This window comes from Lolium rigidum, chromosome 1 (assembly GCF_022539505.1).
Source record: "Lolium rigidum isolate FL_2022 chromosome 1, APGP_CSIRO_Lrig_0.1, whole genome shotgun sequence".
Lineage (NCBI taxonomy): Eukaryota > Viridiplantae > Streptophyta > Magnoliopsida > Poales > Poaceae > Lolium > Lolium rigidum.
The window spans coordinates 186,300,245-186,319,578 of record NC_061508.1 but is presented as its reverse complement, the minus strand read 5'-3'; the positions used below and the strand labels follow the sequence as shown (position 1 = coordinate 186,319,578).

General features: G+C 43.6%; 2 protein-coding genes across 2 annotated transcripts; both read left to right on the top strand.

Annotated features, from left to right (window-relative positions):
• The first annotated feature begins 3,433 nt into the window (after positions 1 to 3,433).
• Positions 3,434 to 9,014, top strand: LOC124653729. Its single transcript, XM_047192794.1, has 10 exons — positions 3,434 to 3,655; positions 5,878 to 5,936; positions 6,010 to 6,064; positions 6,182 to 6,229; positions 6,874 to 6,910; positions 8,089 to 8,132; positions 8,213 to 8,308; positions 8,403 to 8,450; positions 8,542 to 8,661; positions 8,807 to 9,014. The coding sequence occupies exons 1-10, from the start codon at positions 3,434 to 3,436 to the stop codon at positions 8,885 to 8,887; spliced, it is 810 nt and encodes a 269-aa protein (XP_047048750.1). The 3' UTR covers positions 8,888 to 9,014.
• Positions 9,015 to 15,484: 6,470 nt separating this feature from the next.
• On the top strand, positions 15,485 to 18,962 carry LOC124686154 (RNA-binding protein with multiple splicing 2-like). Its single transcript, XM_047220146.1, has 7 exons — positions 15,485 to 15,842; positions 15,911 to 15,986; positions 16,550 to 16,682; positions 16,773 to 16,881; positions 17,814 to 17,905; positions 18,044 to 18,113; positions 18,201 to 18,962. Exons 1-7 carry the CDS (start codon positions 15,528 to 15,530, stop codon positions 18,315 to 18,317), a joined length of 912 nt encoding a protein of 303 aa, XP_047076102.1. The 5' UTR covers positions 15,485 to 15,527; the 3' UTR covers positions 18,318 to 18,962.
• Positions 18,963 to 19,334: the final 372 nt, after the last annotated feature.

Genomic DNA, 19,334 nt, shown 5'->3' with positions numbered 1-19,334 from the left:
TATATGGCTTTAGAGAATAGATAGTTTACATTCATCTTCTCGTGGATTCGACACTCAAATACATATTGAATTGTACTACGGTGATCAATAAGGCACACAGAACCCATTTGGATTTTCTAGTTTGAGCGACTAGGTGTCCGAGAGAATTCTTTCTTGGCAGCGAAAGCACGAAATCCGCGAGGCCAACACTAGTTAGGTTTTCTTATTTTGCAAATTTTGAACCATGTTTCAAACTATGTGGTAGTTTGTATAATGTTTCTATCTATGGTTAAATGAGAAAAGAAAAAATAGGTAAAGATATTATGCATCGGGCTGCTAGGGGCATTCATAGACGCAAACGGACGCACGATTAAAATAACTATTTTCGTGTCCACGGACCGACGCAAACAATGCGTGGCCATTTTAAGCGTCTAATTGCGTCTGAAGAAGCCTTTAATTATTCACAAGGATTGGCTAAAGCGAGAATAACATAATTGAGAAGTGGTTCGAGCCTAAGACAAAGCAGACTAGTACATGCCATAGTGGGGCACGGAGTTCATGTCATGAAATTAACGCACATTAGGCTGGCCATAGTGGTAAGTATCATGTAGTAGTATCATGCATATGATACTTGTGTATGGTACTAACCTCTATAGTGGTTAGTATCATGAAGTAGTATCATAGTCATGTTATATTTATTTCTTTTTAGAATCTACATGCAAATTTGTGCACAAAATTTGTTTGCATTAACTTTTCTCGTGATATGCGCTATGATACAATATCCACCTATGTTACTCTAATCTCCTCTCTCTTCCTTAATTAGCTGCCACATCAGCAATTTTTGTGGGACCAATTTACATGATACTAGCACTATGACTAGCCTTAGGCCATACTTGGCACGGGGTTTTTAGCGGGATTAGTGGAGATAATTCCCACCAACATTTAAATCCACACTTATTCTATGTTTGGTGTAGAGTATGAGCGAGTTTAATCCTTGCACATTCCACTTTTTTTCTAAATTTTAGTATATTTTTTGTAATCCCTAATACCCTTACCTTACTTAGTAGATTGGAGATAAAGTTTTGTGGGAATTGGGTGCCAGCCGAGGTTTCACTACAATACTTTAGAGTACTATCCGACTAATTCCCAATGCACCTGTAATACCAAACAAGTTGTATTCTAGAGATTTAGAGTATCTCCAGTCGCGTCCCCCAAAGCGTTCCCCAAAGCAATTTGGACGCGCCGGACCGAAAAACGGTTCCAGCCGCGTCCCCCAAAGCCCAATTTTGCCCGGCGCGGCCGATACGGTGTTCGGCGCCCCGAGCCCGTCCCCGTCCCACAGGGGACGCACCGGGCACGCCGGACACAACGAAAAGCGAGGCGGGGAGTGGAGGGGCCGACCCGTCAGCGACTCATTCAAGTTTGGACCTAACCGTCGTCTACCTCACGGCGGAAGTTATTCGCGCAGTGACACACGACGACATCTTTGCCTTAATGGCGACGAAGGGGCAGGAGAAACGTCTCGTCGGTGCTGCGCAGCCTCCACGCGTCGCCGGTGTTCGCACGCCACCGCCTGTTCCCGCGCGATCTTCCCGCCTCTTCTCGCCTCTTCCTGCGCTTTCTTCCCGACGCCGGCGTCTATAAAAGGCCCTCCCGGCTCAATGGCAGCCACCACAGCCGCCGGCACCCCTTTCTCCGCCACAAACACAACCCTCGTTGCTCCACCACCGTCTCCTTCACCACTAGTGCGCAATGACGAGCCGCCCCGGCGATGGCCAGTTCCCTCCACCATCGTCTCCTCCAGCACCTCCTCCACCACCGGACTCGCAGTTCCGCATCGACGTCGCCGCCCGGGAAGAGCGGCGACGGCGAGGGATGGAGAACTGGCGTGCACATCGTCGGCACCAGCGGGAGGCACTCGAGCAGCAGGCCCGCCAGCAGCGTGAGGCGGCGCACGCGGCGGATCTAGCGGCGTTCTGCGCCCCTGGCCCCGCAGCTGACGAGGCCGCGGCGGCAGCAGCGTGGTACGAGGAGGCTATGGCGGACACCATTGCGGTGTTCGACTCCTCCACGGCAGAAGAGGCGCGACGGCGCCGGACGGAGGAGATGGAGCAGCGGTGGGTTGATGAGCGCCGGCGCCAGCGCGATGAGCGGGAGGCGCTGTACCGTGAACGGCGGGAGGCGATCGAGCGCCGGCGGCGGGAGTCGATCGAGCGCCGGCGGCGGGAGTCGATCGAGCGCCAGCAACAGCTGGCGGCGGAGGAGCGTCAGCAGCGGGAGGCGGCGCTGGCGGCGATCTGGGGGAGGCGGGCGGACGAGTTGGCGGCGGAGGCCGACGCGTTGGCGGCGGTGATGATGGAGGCGCCAACAGATGTGGAGGAGGAGGAGGAGGCCAAGGCGGAGGAGGAGGAGACCGAGGTGGAGGAGGAGAATGACGACGAGTTCGAGTGGTCCGACCACGACGGGCCGCACCCGGACGAGACGGTCGATCAGCAACGCGCGCTCGTCGAGTCCTTCTAGTCGGAGTAAAAGCTCCAGGACGACACCCGTGCCCGTGAAGAGGCGCAGATTCGTCGCGCCGTCGAGCTCTCTCTCCAGGCGGCGCAACAGGGGAGGGCGGACGACGACTCGCTGCTGGAGCGACGGCGTCTGGCCACCGCCCAACGCAAGGAGAGGCGGCGCGCGCATCAGGAGCTGCGGCGGAGGGGAGGCGACGATGGGGCGGGGCCGTCGAACTCACCGCCGGGCGGTCAGTAGTCTAGGTTTAGATGAAATCTAGCCGTTTTCATTCAAATTTTGTAATATATAATTTTTTTGAATGAAAACCTTTATTTTCGTGCACCAATATTTATTTGGGGGGTGCGTTTGGGGGACACGGCTGGGGAGCGACGTCTCCAAACGCGGCACGAACAAAACATGTCCCTAAACGCTCGATCCGGCGCTTTCTGGGGACGGTTTAGGGGACGCGACTGCTCTTATGTTTGAAATTTTATGGGGCAACGAAAACATGTCCAGAATGTTCCGGGTTTTCTTTTTCGATATTGAAAGTTTGAAACTCTCCGCTGTGGCCCCGTCCATCTCTGCTCTTGCGGGTCGGCGAGCCTGCTCGTCTCTCCCACTCCACCAATTCCTCGAACACTCGCCGTCGCCGCTGTCTACATTCCATTTCGATCCACCGCCACCACTCCCGCCGGCAGCAATGGAGGAGTACCTGGCGAACATGAAGACCCTCCGCTGCTACATGAACGGTTCGTCCTCGTCCTGCGTTACCAGATCCCCCGTCCCACCCCCCACAGCGAGTCCATCTGATTCCTCCGTCGCCGCCGCCGCCGCCGGCGATGGTTGTGCCGCCGGGCTGCAGATCTGGAAGAGGAGGCAGCGAAGCGGTCGGCGGACGAGCAGCGGCAGCGCACGGCCATCGATGCCCACGACAGTGACACTGCCATAGGTTCGGATGTCCCTTGTTTCCTCGCGCTCCATTCGCTCTGCTGATTTCGCCTTGCCTGGGTTAATGATGTCTGCCGGTGTTGGTGTTTGGGCAGTGAGGGCGCAGGCGAAGCAGGTCAGCGACGAGGCCGAACAACTTGCCAAGACGAGGGCGCAGGTCTGTGTGGAGATGGTCGAGAAGCAGGGTAGGATCGCCGCACTGGAGATGGAGTGCGCCACGCTGAAGCAGGTCAGTGCCCGAAATTTGTTTGTTCTAGCTCTCGCAGGGTTTGCTATCCTGGAAATATGTGCACCTAAACCGTAAGGAATTTGATGACATCCCTTTGTTCTGGCTTGTTGGTTGAACCGCAACGCTGCCAATGACAACGAGTGTGATATTTTGATATCCTTGTAGTTTAGTTCTGTGTTATAAATGATAGTGACAGAGTCCTAGCATGCCAGGACCGACACGGGTCTCTCCATTTACCTCTCCATGCCATCATTGCGTGGAAGCTTGTATGGCTATATAGTTGTTGCATTTGTGTTTTAGTATTGTATATACATGAAAGTTCTCAGTGAAATACCGTAGTGGGGTACACATACTCGGATTTAAGATTCCATGGCTGAACTGTTCCAACCAGCATCTTGGTACCAAATTTCTGGCTTGATGTTTGTTCACTTGTGCTCACTATTGCAGGATTTATCTTTACAACTAACTGGCAGCTAATGTCAGTTCCGATTTGGGTTCCAAACTTCCAAGTTGGTACCCAGTCCTAGAAAGCCCATCCATGTTGATATGATTGTAGTATCCAGCTTGTTAGCAACTTCTGTTTTAGTGATAAAAGAGACCAAGGTCCAGCTTTTTTTTTCCTGCAAATAAATATTATAAAATGCATTTTTTCTCAATTGTTGTTTCTTGGACTGATTATTTACAATATGTTGTCTCAATACAAGCAAGTGTATACTTGAAGATATTACTTCCCTTTGGTATTTGTTGACAAGATAAATTTCTCGTCCTTTTAAAATACTCACCATTTCATTCGACGTGGTCCATGCTCCATTTTATCTCGAGGGATATGGTTGTCTTGTGGGCTGATAATTCCCACGGCAGTACCAAGTCCACGAGGGACTGTGCATGTTAATCCGGCGGCAGTGGACCCTGCAGCGGTGAAGGCAATCCAAGCAGCAGCAGCAGAGGAGATGGCATCTAGAGTTCTAGACTGGTTAATACACTCTGCACTGGAAGGTGACAGTGCTTAAGCACTGGCACCAGCGAGGGCTTCTACTATTGTTGTAGTGCTCCAAGAGGCTGCATCGTGCAGCCCTTATACCTTTAGCAGCAGAGGCGGCAACACTTCAGGAGGTGGTCGTGACCATCGACACGGCAATGGCAGTAATGCATCAAAATGCGAGGATTGTCATCGTTGACAAGGAACTAGGTGCAGAATGAGATGTGGTGGGGCCTTCTCTATTCCACAGGGCCTTTAAGGAACGCATCGTGCTCATGTATCCAGGAGGATAAGCATATCAAGCTAATTAGAGGCGTGCCATCAGGTGCAAGCTTAATCTTTCGGAAAATGGAGCTGCAGTCAACAGCCGTGGAACATGTGTCAGCAACATGGGGCATGGATGGGGTATAACCATGGTCACGTGTAGCAGCCTGAGGACATGCTGGTCACTAAAAGAATAGGAAATGTCATGTGAGCTGATAATCCCCATGGCAGTACTAAGTCCGCAAGGGGCTGCAACTTGCAGCAGTGGTTCAGATCCTTATTTAATTAGTTTCCTTTTAATTAAAGATATGATTCATTTCCAAGTTAGTTATCCTTACTTATCTCCTAAGCTAGGTTGTAACGCAGGTTATATAATGCCTTGCCATATCACTGAATAAAGCAAGCAAGAATAGTATCAATCTAGTCTCATTCCCTTTTGGTACCTGCTCTTCAGGTGCTATCTGTCATTATTTGCTGAACTGTTCTGGCAACATTGCATTGGCATGGCATATTGCTATAACCATATGCAGATTAGCACAACCTAGTGGAACTGTTCGCATCATTTCGCTTTCATTAAAACTTATATCCCATAGTTCGTCTGGTTTTGAGTTATTTTTTCTTGCTAAATTTATGATTTGTTTTATCTGGAGTAAAATAAATTGTATACTTGGTAGGTTATAAAGGTGTTCGTTGAAGAGACCTGTTATAGAATATCTGACCATGTTTTTACTCGGTGGAATCTTAATATTCCTGCTTTGTCTATATTTTCCACAAATGCTCAATTTCCACCCTTTGGTCGTGGTATCCAGAGATTAGTTAAGTTTGTAGAATTTAGATAATCTTGCAAGTTGCAACACCATGGTTCACCATATATTCTTTGGCATGTATTTTTGAATAACATTTCAGACAATAGATCATCATACATCACGTCTGTAAGCTTGTAATTCTGACTTTTTTTGTCATCGTTCATGATTTACAGACATTAGAGCTCCTCCATCAGGAAATCACAAGTACAACCACAAAACTTAGCGAGAAAAGGTACATCTCTGACCCCTAAAAAGGATCATGCTGTGAGTTGTAACATGGACACATCGTTTACTTTTTATGGCAGATTGTTTTACACAAAGACAGCTGAAACTTTGACTGTCAAACTGCAAGAGCATCAGGTTGATATTTTAGTTTGTTCTTATGTTGATATGTTTTGACCAAATTATTTCTTTCATGGGTAAGATTGTCTAGCTCTGGATGCCATTTCCTTGAACCACTGCATTTTCACTTTTCAGGATTGGCTTGGTTCAAATAAGAATAAGATGGTTGCAGTAGAACCATTTGTAAGTCTTTGATTCTCGTAGTAAAACTACTTTGTTTTCTTAACACGATGACTATTTTCGTGTAAAGAATATCATGTCCCTGTTATTTAATTTGTGCAAACAAGAATTAATCTGCTAGTGGAAGAAGCCCCCTAGGGATAAGAGATATAGGACCAAAAGGAAGCAGAGAAGGCGGATCTTCGTATGAAATCTTGCATAATCTCATGTGTAATCAGCTCTTGTATGCCTTTTATTTTTTCGTCCAATGTGGTACTAGTTTGAGTTGTGTCCGGCTAGTTCATGGTGATGACTGTTGACTGTCATAGATCAAACGTATCTCTGCGTAGTGAACATATTTTCTGTCCTAATAGCCATTAGCAACCTCTTACCTCTAACCAAAGTAAAAGTAATTTAAGCATTATAACCACTTTATTTGGTGTGTTTGTTCATGGTAACTCAGTTCCTAAGTTGTCTGGGAATACTTTGTCAAATTATCAAGCCACTTGAAATTTAATAAATAATTTACTTTGATATCCAAGTATCCAACATGTAGTATGCAAGTTTGACCATATGAAGTTTTAGTAGTTGACTGACTCTTCAGTATCTTGTTAAGTGAGGTAAAATATATGTTTATGGTCATTGTTGCAATGTATGTACCCATGCAGGTTGAAGCACCTCCGAACACGCAAAACTTTGTTGAAGGTACGGGTTCTTCTAAACAGAAAGTAAAATAAGCAGTGCCTTTCAGTTATTCTGTTTCCTATTTGGACATGGGTTCTTTCATAGGCTTGTTGTATGCATGTCAATTAGCTTATTGTGGGGTTACGCTATCCTCACTAGTCGAGGAAAAGTTTATTTTCCCCACCTACAAGTACCATCCATACACATGACAAACAAAATACCCAACATAACAGAAGACCTTGCCACGGCTGTCGTGATCACCACCAAGGATTTCTTCCCCATTCTTGCGGGATAGAAAATACTTCTTCTGTTCACTAGCTTGCCAAAACGTCTTAGACTGCTCATAGTGGGAGTAACATAACTAGTAACATCACACATCTCAAGGCATTTTGGTGACATGGCATGCTAATAATAAATGAAGAAAGAGAGTAAGGTGGTAACTAGCTATGTTACCATCACATCACACACCTCAAGGCAAGATGAGTCTACAATATAATAAATGATACAATGCATGACACCACATATAAGTTACTACCCACTATGAAGGTAGTAACCTAGACTAGTAACATGGGGAAACTCTCATTTGCAACTAGTTGCGCCCGCACCTCATTTTTTGTTGTGACACTTCCAAGTTTCCAAAAAATGCAAACTAAAATTCTAGACATACATTGTGTTGTGTCTTGTGCATCTATCAAGTTTCATCCAAAAATATGTCAAAATGTGACCTGTGTAAAAAAGAGAAGACGTACGTAAATAGTGTCACGTACTATTTACAGATCATTTGTTCTTTTTGTGTAGGCCACATTTTGACATATTTTTGCATATGTTACTAGTCTAAGTTACTCCCCACTATGACCAGCCTTATATTTGTTATCAAGTATCTGAACAGTCTTCACCAGGTGGTTTTCTGGAAAAAAAAAGGAAAAAAATAAACTTTTGATGGATGCAGTGGGCAGACTGCATGTGTGCACTGACCAGCCTGTGTTTATATTATCCGGTTTCTGTTTCAGTGATGTACTTTGCTTGAAATTCTGAGATAAACTATTAGCTTTTATCATGTACACACCAATTTCGACATCATCTTGCCTTATGGCTTTTCTAAATGCAACATTGAATAAGACAAACAGATTGTTTTGTCAAATTGTGAAACTTTGTAATTAATAACCTCACTTGAACATTATTGTTCTGTGTTATTGCAGGGAAGGGGTATGGAATGCTTAAGTCAACAGGGAGCATAGACAAGGTATACCATGCTTCCCGCTCCCCCTCCTTTGGGAAATAAACATTCAAACTGTGATTTGTCTGTCACTAACTAATAAACAGGAATCTGATGTTGGAAGCAAGCAGCTGGAGTTGGCTCAACTTAAGATAGACGATATCAAAGAAAAAAGATCACGACTCCTCTTAGAAATCAGCGAAGTATTCTAATCCGGGACACTTATAGCCTTATATCTGCCAAGTAGTCGCTATTGCTGTTTTACGAAACTAAAAAAATGTTGTACTAACTTTGCAGCATAAGCAGATCCTTGAGCAGGATAGGAACATAACCTGTAGCTTTCCTGTAAGTTCAATGTGTTTTTTTCACCGTAGAAAACATTTGGTTATTAAGTATAATTTGCAAATGTGCCGTTATTTCATCCTGGTGCTTGCAGGCTGCAGTACAGCAGATGGATATGAAGTCCTTGGAGGAGGAATACAAAGCCCTACAATGTGATAAAGCTGGAGAAATTGAGTACTTGCAGTCTATTGAAGAACGAATCAACGGAATGAAGGTATTTTGCTGATACTGTTCAGTTTGGTTGCTCCATCATGATTAATGATTTCGTTATCTTTTTTCTTCTCATGGTGATATACAGGTATGTTATTTCAATGATGCTATGTGCAATTTTAAGAGGCTGACCATCTTTTTTTCTGCAGGGAGTTTCTGATCCTATCAAATGCTGCTGCGGACTGGAGTACACGGTAGAACTAGGCGGTGAAACCATGTGTGCGAGTTAAACTCATATGTAGATGATCACAGGTCCACTCTGTTCGCACTATGTATATGCGTCTGTTGGTACAGCTTGAAAACTCCATATAGAGCTACTAAACGTGATAAATGGACAAGTGAAAGCCTTTTTAGCAAGCTGAATTAGTTTTTCTGAAAAGGCTTATACAGTATTTCGGAATGGAGGTAGTAGTACTTTGCGAAAGCGCGATTTTTTTTTTGTGTGAAAGCGTGATTTGTAATGTAGGAAGTTGAACTCTTGGGGAACTTGAGTAGATCTCATAGTACATTCATCGATTGAACAGATAGTGTGTCATTTGTCTACAAATGCGATCAAGTGGTAAGAAGGGGAATGACAGGTATTCGGGAACAAGCCATAGTGACAACTGACAAGTTGGCCCACCAAGTTTGAAAGATGAACATGGCAACATCCCTCCGCTGCAACGTTCATGACCAAGCAGCATACCGCATCCGTTTTTGAGCATATTATACGTAACTAGTTTAATGTGTTAGAAATAGGATAGCATTGATACTAACCTAACTAGGCTGTTATTAAGATTAGCTTAGATCATAAGCTAAGTAGGTAGTTACTTTTGTTCAAACGATGTAATCCCGAAGGGATGTCTTTGTAACCGCCTTATAGGTGTGTGTTTAGCGGGTATATATACCCTCAACAATCATCAATGAAAAATCACTTGATTCTCTCAATCATTTCATTCCTAAACAGAATGCCTACATTGCAACGGGATTTCAAATTTCTTTGCTAACCTTCAATGTTAAAACAAAATACATGTGTATTCTCACTAGTGTGGAGGATATACAAAAGGAGACCTAAACATAATGCACATGTATATATTCTCATTAACGTTAGTAATAAGGAGGTGGCAATATATTCCTAAGGAGAGCCAACAAATTTGGTAGTATAACATGTCTATCCTCAACGCGACAAAGAACATAAAATTACTATTTTCCCGCGAAGTAATTATGAGTGGCTTTGTCCCTTGTGGCACCACCACTCACAATGGTGTTCTTCTCCTTCTCCTTTGCTTTCTCCTCCATCACAAAAGCAATATCTTTAGAAGGCGGAGTAGGTTTGGTCTTCTTTCCATTCTTCTTATTCTTCTTCGACTTGGGAGCATATCTAAGTCCCCTTTTTACCTATATTGTCCCATTTGATTGCTCAAAAGATCATTTAAGCTTTATGGCTTCCCTTGGATGCAAGTGGCTAGACCCTTTCAAGTTGATCCTTCAACCTAGTATTCTCCTCAACAAGAGATACATGCTCACAACCATGATCAATAGAGCAAGCATTAGCAATTATAGCAATATGAAGAAACTTAGAAACCTCCTTTGTTAGTTGAACTTGTAGTTGGTGGTAGGACTTTAAGAGGTTGAAGAGCTTACTCTCCAAGGCTTTGAATTCCTTTTAAAGTTTCTCATGATTCTCGCATTCTGTCTAGTGATAAAGTAAAAAATAACAAGAGAACTTTTTTTCTCGAAATCCTTGAAAAAAAGAACTTCTACCTCTTTCGATAAGATCTAATGAAAATCGATAAATCATCTAATATAATTTCCATGCTTAGTGTGTGACAAGAAGTCTAGAATGACCATCAACAAGTTCATCATTTTTTTAAATCTTGAGATCGTTAGTAAGAGAAATATTATCTTAATATCATTAGTAAGTCTAGAATTACTCAAAAATAATGCTAGGAAATGGGAAGATTCCCAACGAGTAGTTAGCAAGGAGAGACGATGGAATACTACTACTGCATGGACAGCTAGGAAGCTTCTAAAACGATTAGATACTTTCCTTTCCTAATTTGTAGAGTAATGCATTTGTTAGGTAGCACAACTTAGCAATAATATGGATGCCCTAATTTTTGGGAGGCCCTGTGCGGGTGCACATCCTACACATGCCCCCCGTACGGGCCTGGTTTAGCAAGATCCAAGTCATGGGTCTCGTCAAGAGTCAAACTAAGATATTGCTCTTTCTCTAGAGCTTGAGTAAGACTACCAATGTCATTGGCATAATCATGAGCATGCCCTTGCACCTCAATGATGTTTTGTTCTTTCTCCAAGAGATGAGAGCTTGTGTTTCACCTAGTTCCATAATCACGTATTTTTTACAAGAGATTGTGAACACTCATCTCCCATGATTATCTTTCTCTCTCCAAGACCGCACCATCATCATGATGGTGGCAATTGACTACTAAGGGCCTCACAGTCCCATTCCCGGTGTTGTCCGGACCTCTTGCGACCTTCCAAGCCCACCCCACCCCACCCCGATCCACCATGACTATCGTTGCCGCTCCTTCGATTTTGGTGCCGCCCTCGCCTCATACTAGTTAGAGGTTTGAGAAGAACTTTAGGAGCCTCCTGTCGTCATCGCACCTGAGTACTGCGTTGTCCGAAGCCACCCCGTGCCCCCCTCGGATAGAGACCCGATCAAAACCACTGCCACGCGGTGTCGCGAGATGGTCTTGTGGACCAAAAATAAGGACACCGAGCCCCTCAACACATGCGTTCACTACATAGACTCATCAAACGAGGTGCATTTTTTAGGGTTTAAAATCTGTTCAATTGGGATTTTGTAATTGCCAATTCGATTGTTTTGCAGATTTGTAGGAAACCTCATGTGGCTGCGATATGCATTTTTAGTTCAGGTCGTGTGTTGAAGGTTAGATGCGGTTCTGAACTACATAGTCAAGAAGAAGAACAAAGCCGAGGAAAAAAACATAGATGGTAGAAGAGAAGCTAGAACTAGCTTATGAGCAAACAGGAAGAGGGTGAGGGTGACTATGAAAGAAAGTGATACGGGCATGAAGGACGAGGTGTAGCCCAATTTCAGGACACTACAACAAGAACCCTCCTTAAGCAATACATACCTAGCAACCCCTTTAACATTCGTTGCAAAATTTCAGCATAGATACACACATATGCGTTGCAGGCTACATCCGCTATCTGATATACAGATCACAGTTGTTGATTGGGAAAACTATTATAAGCCCAGCCCACTAGTTACGGATCCTTTTTATTAGCTGTTTAACTCCACCACAGCACCACCGTGTTAGGCGGCCACGCCCTCGGCGGCAGTTTGGCTCATCTCCTCCCAAACCTAGCCGCCTCCCTCCGCTCGCCCATGGCGTCGCTCGGTCGATGGCGAATGGCGACCAGTGCCTCCCTCGCTGCAGATCCGGCTCACGCTACGACTCGCACGTCCTGAATGGGTGATTCGACCATAGCTTCATGTTCGGTACAATAGATCCCCTAAATCCGTGAACTGGTTCCGCTGCAGCCAAGATGGATTTGGGATTCTCCACAAGGCGGTGGTTTCTCGAAGAGAATGCCGTGACTTAGAGCACAAGGGCGCGCCGGAGCAAGGGAACGACAAAAGGTTCAGGCTCCAGGTGCAAATTTTCTTTTTTCCTTGTCAGACTCCTCTCTCTTTTTTCCATTGGCTTGACCCGTGTTCACCAATTCTCCAGGATTTTTGTACATCCCTTCCCAATTCCGTCGTCGGCCGGCCATTTACGTGCAGTTATATTTCTCCTGTTTGGATTGGTTAGATGCCGTAGTAGCATTGCATACTCTGGCCTGGTTTGCATCTAGCAGCTTTCCAAATTAAATCTATTAGACCTTGATGGAGCTGACATTACCGTTGCAGGTTTATCAGTACTGGATAATGGAAGGTGCCTGATATATCGTCCTTGTGCTTGGGAGGGTACATAAGGATAAGCAAAAGTGCCATAGCTTCATTGTTGTGCGGGAGTGGTCTCATCAACAAAACTTTGGCCGCATTGGACATTCAGACTGTACCAAGTAAATTAGGTAGTGCTGTCACGGTAATTGCCACACACTATGTCTCAGGTTGTGATATTTTTCTCGTTTCAAACTGGACTCAGTCAATGCACCGTGATTTATGCGATGCAAGACACGTGTGAACTTTACTTACGGCCGTCGAAATATGATCCCATTATTTATCATTATATCAATTAATTAGATAAGAACTTTTCTTTGCTTTTAGATGGACTATCTATATTTAATTTAAAAGTTGTGATCTTTTGTTTCATGGATTGTTTCAGATCCTTCTTATCTAGTTTTTCTGTATTTCCATCTATGTGGTAATCAGTGAGTTTTTTGGTCTGATGACCTATATTATATCTTGCCTGCTGACTTAGCTTTGGCATGCCACCAAGGTGAGTAACTGTGTATAGTACCTATAAATTTTAAAGCAAGTACTTGGTAGAATTCACACTCTTTTTGCCACATTGATACTGAAAACGAAATTTTTATTTACAGGTCACATATGTCAGCAAGAGATCAGCTGTGAATATGTTAGCCATTTTTTCTATTTCCATTCGTTTGAAATGTCCTGCCTGCTTAGCTTTGGCATTCCACCAAGGTGAGTATACCTACAAATATGATTAACAATTTACTTAGCAGATTTTTGCTAAAGCCTTCACACTCTTTTCACCACTTTGATATTGAAAACGAATTTTCTATTTGCAGGTCACATTCGGCATGACTTTGCTATTTGGATCTCTGCTCTAGATATGTTAGGCCAAATGTTAGAAGAAACATATATAGACTGGATAGAATATCATATATTGATGCAAGATTGTAAAATTTCTGCTCTTTAGACAACTATAGTTTATGGAACAGTGTTCCAAAAAGTATATACGTAGGACTAGGTAGAATATTTTGATGGAACATTGTAAATTGTCTACTCTTCAGATGACTTTCGTGTATGAATGGTGCTATGAGAAAAATATATTGAATCATCTGTGATGCAACGCATTCATATTATCTGATTTGTGTGTTTCGTGGTACATCTCGTATGAAATATTCTCTCGCCGAGCAAAAAAGATGTGCCATTCTTCCATTCTTCTAGAGCAATCAAACCATCTAGCTCAGAAAGTATTTAAAATAGAATTTTCAATGCGTGGATGTCTCTACCAACACATACATAGTAGTTGCTTTGAATCTGTATCTATTTTGCAACAAGTATTCTATTGGTTACCAACGCATGTATATGCGTTGCATTGTACCCTTGCAACACCCAAAAACGCAACGCATTTTTATCCGTTGGTACGGGCCCTAGCAACGCCTATATTGGCATTTAGATACGCATAATTGCGTTGCTGTAGAGCGGGTCTTCTTGTAGTGGGACTCCACCAAGCTAGGCGATATTCGTCGAAGGTTGACATGCTAGGATGACCTATGATATGATATGATTAGTCTAAGGTTATGTCAACTATTTTACGTTAGGTTATTATTAGCCAGGTCATGTTGTGGGTCACTTAGGTTTTTTAATTAGTGTTGTGTTCGGTTTTGGGCATGTCCAAACCGAACCAGGTCGGCCCATCTAGAGCGCCCCACTCACCCCTCATATAAGGTGATGGTGCGGCTAGGGTTAGATGGAGAACAAATTTGAGTTTAGTCTAAACGCTATCGCGTGTGTGTGCTTGGTTTAGCATCCCTCCGGGGATGGTGATGCCGTTTATCAGTTTATAATAAAGTTGTTGTGAGGGTTCTTGTGTTCATCAAAGATAATCAAGCTAGGGTTTGAGGCGTGCAATTCATCTTCACGTTGCTTGTTGGATTCGTTCCTCTTCTCCAGATTGCATTCATCGCGTTACTGACGATTCTATCTACTGGTTGTCTCGCTGTGAAAGATCGGACAAAACCCGAGAGAATTAGGTGGGATCTTCATATCATGTGGTATCGGAATTTTGGAGATATCATTCATTAGCACAGGATGACGACAGATGCATGTAAATTGAAGATGAGGACAATAAGAAAATGCATAAGGAATTTTGGCGGTATTATGCATTGCAATCGTCATTGCGATCACCTTGATTATCTAGATGCATGCATTATTTGTGCGAACATTTGAGCAAGTTTGAAACATTTGGAGTTTAGTTTGGATATGAAATGGAGCTTGCATGGCCAAAGAACTAAAATGAATGTAGAAAACGAAAAATAGAAATTATTAATAACGAAACAAATGCATGAAATCAAAATATGTAGGATGTTTTACTTTCTACCAAAGAAGCTACATGGTCTGTAGTACATGTGTAAAACTGCGAGGGGGCGAAAAAAACACGACCCGCTCCTCTCCGACCCCTCCTCCTTGTGTAGGGGGCGAAGCCCTAAGCACCGCCTCACTCTGATCCCTCCTCCCCTCCGCCGCTGCCGGCGCGGGCAGCTGGGCATTGCCTGTGCGGTGCCGGCCGTTTCCCATGAGCGAGGAGGTGCGGCGCAGCGCGCGACGGCCATGGTGGGACTTGTTGAAGGTGATGCTTGGTATGCGGCGATCCAGTGTGCTAGGAGCATGGTGGGACTTCTACGGAGAGCGCATTGGTGGCAGCTTGTCTTCGTTTTTCGTCGATCTATCGGTACCGGCATTTGTTTCTCTTTTCTTTCTTTCTTTCTTTCTCTTTGCTTTTGGGATTGGTTGTGCTACGAGGGTTAATAGATGGACATGCCCATATGGGAAGAACCAAACACACGTTTTGCTGTAGACATCGACCCCAACAACGATATATCTATTTCCACTGCTACCCTTTCTCGCCTCCTCTGCCCCGAACCCACACCCCAACCCAATCTCTCTCTTTCTCTCGCTCTCGGGTTAGGGTTCGCGTCATCTCCATGGCTGGCGCCGGCATCCACCCGTTTCACCAACAGTGGCCGCCCGCGGCGGCGGTGCTAGCACCTCCCGCCGTCCCGCCGCCTCCTCCTGTTCCCGGTGCACCAGACGCCACCGCCCGCCCCGGCTCTGACGAGGTCCGCACCATCTTCATCACGGGGCTCCCCGTCGACGTTAAGGAGCGGGAGCTGCAGAACCTGCTGCGCTGGCTCCCGGGCTTCGAGGCATCGCAGATCAACTTCAAGGGAGACCAACCCATGGGGTTCGCGCTCTTCTCCTACGCAGACCACGCCATCGCCGCAAAGGCCGCGCTGCAGGTTCGCTTAGCTCGACGTGGGGTAAGGATTTGTCTTGGAAGGATGTGAACTGAGGTTCTGCTCTGCAGGATCTGGTCTTTGACGCGGAGACCAATTCGAAGCTGCACATCGAGATGGCCAAGAAGAATCTGTTCATCAAAAGAGGTGCGCTTTTTTCCATGCATTCTGCACTTTCTTCTTGCTGTTGCATAATGTCGATCAATACATGGAAAATAAGCTTGTGGGCCTGTGGAGACTACCTATAGAGTGTGAATTTGAGGCAGCGTATGTTGTTCCCATGGTTTAAATGTAGAGTGGGATCAACCAGTTGGCATGTGTTGAGATGGCACAGAAGATATATTTGTTACTACTGTATGTTGGACAGTGGCCCTGTTTATCATCTGTGAAACCTAGACAAAATGTGAAGTAATGCAAAATTGTGGCCGCTCATCAGCAACTAGATATTTTCTATACAAGTTATGTTCTTCTGCATCTTTTCTTATCCATAATGCCAAATGTAATGTGAATTGATAAAGTGACCTATTACTGGATCTTTAATGTACTACACCAAATTGATAGGTTAATTTGCAAAATCGTATCTACAAATGTGATGACATCTCAGTTCATTCTGTCTCTTCCATTTTTGTTTACACCATCTACCGCGTCGCTTGATTTATATGGAATTTTGCATATGCATCATCTGTTGAAACAATAAATACCTATATTAGGTGTGGGAGCTGATGCAAATCCTATGGACCAAAGCAAACGCTTGCGAACTGGTGGAGATTACACCCATTCTCCGTATGCTCCTCCTCCATTTCACCCACCCCCACCAGCTGTTTCCATGTGGGGGACTGCAGGGTAATTTAAAAAAAAAACTTTTGTGCTCCTTCCTTCAACTAATTGCACATTTATGGTCTTCTCTAATGCGCCGTTTCGGGTGTTCTTCAGTTATATTGCAGCACCGCCTCCTTATAATCCATATGCTGCCTACCCGGTGCCGCCGGTACCAATGACTTCACCTTCTCCTGTGCCACCAACAGCATATGCTCCCGTGCAGGTGATCATTTTCAATTTATTGCATAAATTAAGTGTTGTTGTACTAGTTTATCATGGATTGTGACTTTGTTTTCATCCTGGTCTTTAAAAGCCTAGTAATATGCTGTAGAGTTTACAGTGACCTAAGCATATTTCTTCATGTACTGATTACACTTGTTTTTTCTTCAGTCTATTGCTGAAATATGAATAGTTTGTGTTTGCATAAGAAGACTAGAAGAGATAATATATCTTTTATATAATAGTCCAAAAACATCATTCATGTCCCTGCACTACTAAACAACATTCTATTGCACTCCATCTATTCTTGCGTTCTCCACCTGAATACCTTCATAAGCGTTTTAATGGGATTTTATAGTTTACGTTTCCTGGAATATCCTGTACCTAATTGTTTTTTAGTATTGGACCCCTTGCATTGGTCGAGACTTGTAGGGGAATTTAGACGTCCAAGAACTGAATGAACATTTACATTTTGAAGTAATCTTGAAAAACATTTTTCGGATAGTCACATCACATCATTTACATCCCAGTATGCTATCAACATTGATTTAGTGGAAAACACTATTGCTACTTGATGTTCTTACATCTTGATATGTGTGGCGATATATGTGTATATTATGGTCTTCTTTGTCACATACAAATCATTTTGGTACGGTGAATGAAATTATATTAAAGACACTGGTGCTGTTACGGAAACATGATACGATCTTGATTTGGGCATTGTACCTGGTGAAAATGCCAATCTAGTGCAATTAGGAAAATTAATATCAGGATTGTTAGATACCTGATGAATACTCCAGATCTGACATGGGTTTGTGAGAAATGTGCTGCAGTTCAATAGAACATTTGTTTGGGTCTATCTTCGTTTTTCAGTCTTATATAGTTCAAGATTTTGGAAGATACAGTTGTTGATCAAACATCTAATTTCTCTTGCAGAACACCAAAGATAACCCTCCCTGCAATACCCTTTTCATTGGAAATCTTGGTGAAACTGTTGTTGAAGAGGAATTGAGGGGCCTGTTCTGCTTGTAAGAATCAACACTTTCAATAGAACAATTCTAGTGGATATTGTTTTGCTTATTTGCTTATTTGGTGCAATTGAGCTGCCCACTTTGGTTCCAGTTGTTGCGGCAACTATATCTGATTTTCCTTCAAAAAAATTACAGGCAACCTGGTTTCAAACAAATGAAAGTGTTGCGTCAAGACAGAAACACTGTCTGCTTTATTGAATTTGAAGTAAGTAGTTGCGATGGCAATAATTATTTTATGAGCATACAACTACTTCTGTTTCCTAATCATGTCTCAAACTTCTGCCATCTGTAGGATGTGGGTTCTGCTTCTGCTGTACATCATACTTTGCAGGGTGCTGTTATTCCTAGTTCTGGTCGCGGTGGAATGCGAATTCAATATCCTTTATTAGTTTATAATTTGGTTTCATAATTGAATCTGATCTCTTAATTTCAGTTTATTAGTTAATTGATTTATAGTTGCTTCCCATTAGCTTTCTGCATTATGCCTTCATTTGCTTGTTTGCACATGGTTTACAATGACCTTGTAGTCCTTAATGTTTTTAACGTTTTCGAAAAATCCTTTTGGACGAAGGAAGGATTTAGTCAGTGGCAGTGGCATGGTTGGCACGCTGAACGGAGCTCCTGCTTGATGGGGATGTATCTTGAACTTTAGCATGGCATCTTGAATTATCATCTGCATGTTTCTGCTAAATGTTCTGTTCCCATCATGTGTGACATCAGCATCTTCATTACCTGGAGTTTCTGGGGCATGATCATCATCTTCATTGGGTGGAGTTTCTGGGACATGATCATCATCATCTGGTAGACATTGCATTGTCACCATTGTCATCGTTGGTGGTGTCAACTCCATTATATTAGCTATTGTGGTTTGAGGTCACTCTGAATTGTTTCCTAGATGTGCATCTGGCATCGGTCATGAATATTTTGTAGTGTTACGTAGTTTTCTACCGTTCAGTACTGCAGTTACACCATTTCATGTGTTCATGTCATTACAATGCTGTAATAGTATAACCGACTTGGCTTGCAATTCAGTTCTGAGGGATGTTTCATATCATGGCATGCATGTTCATGAAGGAGCTCAGTTTATAGGCATCATGATATGGCATTATACTTACTTTGGTCCATATCTTCTCCACTTTGAAATGTCTAAAAGGTTTTACATTAGTGAATACATGAAGTACTATTTATTTCCCTCCCGGCTGAGTAGATACAATGGTCATAAAATTGAAAATTCTGCAACCCTTTTTCTTCAGTACTAGATGGTAACACCTAAGATGTCGCAGTTGATTCGGTAAGAGAAGCCCGTGATGCCAGTGGAGAGATAGGCTTGTCTGCGGAGGTGATGCATATGAAGATTTAGTCCAGAGGTGACGGTGATGAGGAGATGATTATGCAAGTAATGGAGGGCTAATATCAGCTTTATTCT